The following is a 5,000-nucleotide window of genomic DNA, read 5'->3' on the forward strand; positions in this document are numbered from 1 at the left end:
AATAACAAAACACATAGGCTTCAGCTGTCGCAAATAAGAAAAAAAAATGCTATTTGACAATGAGGTGTAAATACTGTATACATGAAGCATATAAGAAGCACAATATGCATCATGCCATAACTAATGTAAGCATGAGCAATCATAGCACCTGCCACTGGAAAGCAGCAGTTTTAAGGAATCAATGGTGTCTAATTAGAGATCTATGGTATTTTATAGAGGGAGAGGGAGAGGGAGAGGGAGAGGGAGAGGGAGAGGGAGAGGGAGAGGGAGAGGGAGAGGGAGAGGGAGAGGGAGAGGGAGAGGGAGAGGGAGAGGGAGAGGGAGAGAGGGAGGGAAGGGGGGAGGAGGAGGGGGTGGAAGAGGGGGTGGAAGAGGGGGTGGAAGAGGGGGTGGAAGAGGAGGTGGAAGAGGAGGAGGAGGAGGAGGAGGAGGAGGAGGAGGAGGAGGAGGAGGAGGAGGAGGAGGAGGAAGAGGAGGAAGAAGAAGAAGAAGAGGAGGAAGAAGAAGAGGAGGAGGAGGAGGAAGAGGAGGATGAAAATAATAATAAGAAGAAGATGGAGGAGGAAGTAGAGGGGTAGAGAGAAGCGAAGAGGGGGGAAGAGAAGAAGGAGGGGTAGAGAGAAGCGAAGAGGGGGGAAGAGAAGAAGGAGGATTAGAGGGAGGGGAAGGAGGAGGAGGAAGGTGAGGAGCAAGAAGAAGAAGGAGGAAAAGTCGAAGGAGAAGGAGAAGGGGAAATAGGGAAAGGAAAAGGAAAAGGGAAAGGAAAAGGAAAAGGAGAAGGAGAAGGAGGAGGAGAAGGAGAAGGAGAAAAAGGAGGAGAAGGAGAAGGAGAAGGAAAAGGAGGAGGAGGAGGAGGAGGAGGAGGAGAAGGAGGAGGAGAAAAAGGAGGAGAAGGAGAAGGAAAAGGAGGAGGAAGAGGAAAAGGAAGAGAAGGAGAAGAAGAAGATGAAAAAAGAGACAGAAGAAGAAAAAGAAAAAGAAGGAAAGCAAGAATAAACAAAATGGGAAAAGGAAGGCAAAAAAAAGGAATACAGAAAGACAAAGAGAAATAAACTAAGAGAAAGGAAGAAGTTAGAAAAGGAAACTGAAGACATTACACACAAAAATAAATAAAATAAAATAAAATTCTCTACTATCACAAATGAAAATAGAAATGTATTGAGATTCCTACAAGCATTAAAAATAGAGGCTAGGCTCATTCTTACATAACTCCTAAAAAGTAATAACTTTCTCACCTTCAAAATTATTAAAGCTACAACCATTCCATTCATATTCATACCAAATGGACCCTTATTGATATATATAGCTATGTTAGACGAAAGAATAAAAATTATGTTTTTTATTTTCTTTATGATATAGGTAAAACTCAGACTAATTAAAAGAACATGGAAGACCCTCATAAAATATATTAGGAAGGGAGGAGGGATTATAGAAAATAGCCATACTGATTTAGTTTTACACTAAAAAAGGAAATAAACGTGTTAAAAAATCATAATTAAATACTACAAATACATGCAGTAAGCTCAAAAATCAAGTGTTCTAAAATATTGTTTTTCATAGGAAAGCTGGACCTGAACTTGCAAAAATAAATATATTGATAAATAAATAAATAAATAAATACAGTGGGGACCTGCCTTTTGTATTCTTTCAGTTTAGTCATTTCAAGTTTAAGAAAGATTGGAAACCCAAGAAAAGTGATTAATGAGCAAGGGTTAGTATTAAATGTTTTGTATTTCAATATCATTCCCCCTAAGTCTTTTATTGGAGAACTGAAATCATTCATGATCAAAATTTTGTTTTCTTTGTTTTTTTTTTATTTCCATTCACCTTAAGTAATTTGATTAATAATAATCTTAGAAAGCACTGTCACTGGTTATGGTCTCAGACACTCCAAAACATGTTGTGATCATGTCTAAATAAGTCCAGTTAGTATTGTGATTGTCTCAGGGATTCTAGGAGTTGAAGTGAAACTGGAATGGTCAACTATCATCTTTTCTTATTCAGATTCCTTCTTTAGCAAGATTTTTTAAGTCTATCAGAGTTGTTTAAGTCTAGGTCCCCCTGTGTTAACCCATTGCAGATGGGTGTCATGACATGCATGACATAGGAGCTTTAGCCTGCCAACGGGCGTCATGATGTACCTGACGTTCGAGGATTTTGGATCTCTGTGTTATCTTATTGTACTATGTGTAATGAGTGAGTGATGATGACAATTATAGTCATAATTATCTTAATTGTCGTAATATTAAGCAAAATGGGTTTCACTTAAAATAAAAAAAATAGATGGCACCACCTTCTCCTAGCATCAGCAGGAGAAAGAGCCTTGAATAGTGCCCATCCACAGTCTCTAGCAAGCACTATCTTTATAGAGCAATGGCACAAAATAAGTTGCTGACCTCTTGCTCTAAAGTATTGCAAATGAAGAATGTGCAGGCAAAACAAGAAGAAGAAGGCGACTCAAACCATGCCGTGTCTACAATGTGTCCCTGTGCCAGTAGGAGTGCCTCTTACTGTGGCACTCACAGTCATAAACACAGGTTTCCTTCCTCTTCCATACATGTACATGTTATCTTCATTGTGGATAGTTATACTTTTCATATTCCTTCATGAGTGTACATGAATACAAAAAATAAAGTGCTTTTGGTCCTCCCATATAACAGCAATACTACTTTGACATTAGGTATAAAGAAAATAATGAGCTGATATGGATCCTATACTACAATTTTAGTCAATTGCAGCATTGATAGAGCCTGTGATACGACACATATGTCTCTCAATACAATTAAACACAAAAAAAGACATACATAAACATGGCTCTAGTTTTACAATAACTGAAAGAGAGCAGGAAAAGTCAAGGCATGTTGCATGAAGCTGCCTCACTCTGAAACTGGGCAAGCAAATCTATCCCAATCTGCAGTGGGTTAAGCCCTGTAATAGTGTTAAAAGATCTGGTATGGTAACATTATGTGACAAAAGATGACAAGGAATATACTGGTGTGTGCTTTTAAGTGAGTTTAGATTTGCATGCGCATGTTTTTCTGTGCATGATTCACTGAAAGGCATATCGAAACCAATTGTGAGAAAAGACGTGCTTATTTCATTTATTTTCACAGTATCTACATCTTTTTTTTTCATTCATACCTTTTAATTTAATTTTGATTTCTTGTACTGAATTTCACTGCCAACCTTTCCTTCTGAAATTTTTAGAGGTGACAAAAAAATACTGAACATATATATAGAAAATCCTCCAAAATTTTTATAAATATTCATATAAACACTGAAAATATTTTTTTCCTAGACTCCACACTTCCTCTTTTAACCAAGTTCACTCCTTTTTTTATAGCTGAAATGAAGGTATATGTAAAAAGGGCTTGAATGAGAATGAATAATTCCCCAAAAGGAAGGTACAATTGATTTTCTTTTCTAATTTTGTCCCAATTAATTCTGAAATGAAAGCGCTCATCCAATCTACAAGGACCACTTCATATCCTTGAGAAGTACATTATGTAGAATTCCAAACATCACACCTTCTATAAACATTAAAGAAAATAGATAAACAATAATAATTCACTGATAAAAAAAAAAAAGAGAAAAAAAAAAGACTTGTCACTTCAGTATCATCCTTCCTAAAGCTGAGGCCATTCCCAAGCTAACGTTTCCTCCTCCTGATATCAAGTTCTCAGGACGCATTATATTCGGCTTTGGGGAGGTCGGAAAAATTGATGGCACGTGATCAAAGGTATCTGGATAATACACACACACACAGTAGAAAAAATTGTGAGATTTTCTTTTCTTTTCTTCTTCTCAAAATGCATGCCAATGTACTGGCTTGAATAATAGCATTTAGTTTGTACATTCATATATATGGTTCACTAATAACCACATTTTTCTTGTCAAACACTTAAGTCACAGAGGATGAGCTGTTGTGTATTCCAAAAAACAATACTGACAAACAAACAAAAAAATATATATTTTAAGAATATATAGATATCCAAAAATACTTGTATATGACTTATAAAAGTGATATGCCAAATATATTACAAACATAGGGCAAAGTCCTCCAAAGGTTCAAAAATACTTCATCTAGCAAAACATAACAAAGATTTGCCAACAACAACAACAACAAAATAACAACTACTAAACAAATATGAACTAATCTAGCTATCTGGATATCTATAAGCCTTATCAAAGATCACCTGAATAATGGTATGAACTGAATGAAGCAAGGTCCACCTCGCAGTCCTTAGCTTGTGAGTCTCAATTTGTGAGTCTCTTCTGTCCCGACACACCGTCCAAAAAAAGGGGCAAGGCATTGCATGTCCAGCAGGGGTGCCATCTGAGCTTGCGGAACTCGTCCAGGTTTTTGTAGAAGTCATAGTACGTCTCCTTAATAGCCGTCTCACGTGGGAATCCTCGGAACCAGTCCTGCAGGAGGTTGGCCAGCTCCTCTTTGTTCTTGAAGATGAGTCCGTTTTCATTGTGTTTGACCAGCTCTGGGAGGGCAGGGTATTCGATGGCTGCCACAGGGAGGCGACTGCCAAACATGTCCACCACCTTCATGGGAAGGTCCAAGCCGGAGGAGGAGTAGTGTAAGCACACACCCAAATCTGAGGCAGCCAGCAAGGTTGGATAGTCCTCAGCAGTCATCCAGGGGGTGATGACTGCTACGTGCATCCACATGCGTTCAGCCACCAGGGATGTGTAGTACTCCTTCATGGGCCCCTTACCTGTCACCACCACAATCAGGGGAGGATAGTGGTCTGGGAATTCGTGCCGTACACCCTCATAGTCCTCCAGGGCGTGGAACAGGATAGAGAAGTCTTCATCTTCTGTCCAGCTTGTGGAGGACACCAGAAGAGCAGGCCTGTCCTCACACTCTATGACACGGCCATCCGCATACCTTTCGGTAAAGACTGTCTTGTCAGGAGAGGAACCAGAAAAGCATGAATATGTAGTAGAGAGTTTCATAAAGAGATTGTGCTTCTCTTCGAGTGATATTG

At 38.9% G+C, this 5,000-nt stretch overlaps 1 protein-coding gene across 4 annotated transcripts in view; it reads right to left on the reverse strand.

The window, feature by feature from the left end:
- Positions 1-3,077: 3,077 nt before the first annotated feature.
- Alg1 (ALG1, chitobiosyldiphosphodolichol beta-mannosyltransferase) overlaps positions 3,078-5,000 on the reverse strand; it is a 9,918-nt gene continuing 7,995 nt past the window's right edge. For all 4 annotated transcript variants that reach the window (XM_043021846.2, XM_043021847.2, XM_043021848.2 and 1 more), the window contains one exon: positions 3,078-5,000. This exon is cut by the window's right edge and continues 631 nt beyond it. In XM_043021846.2, coding sequence (XP_042877780.1) covers positions 4,258-5,000 — 743 coding nt within the window. In that variant the 3' untranslated portion in view covers positions 3,078-4,257.

This window comes from Penaeus japonicus, unplaced genomic scaffold (assembly GCF_977035675.1).
Source record: "Penaeus japonicus unplaced genomic scaffold, GWHDUDI00000001_assembly GWHDUDI00000016, whole genome shotgun sequence".
NCBI lineage: Eukaryota > Metazoa > Arthropoda > Malacostraca > Decapoda > Penaeidae > Penaeus > Penaeus japonicus.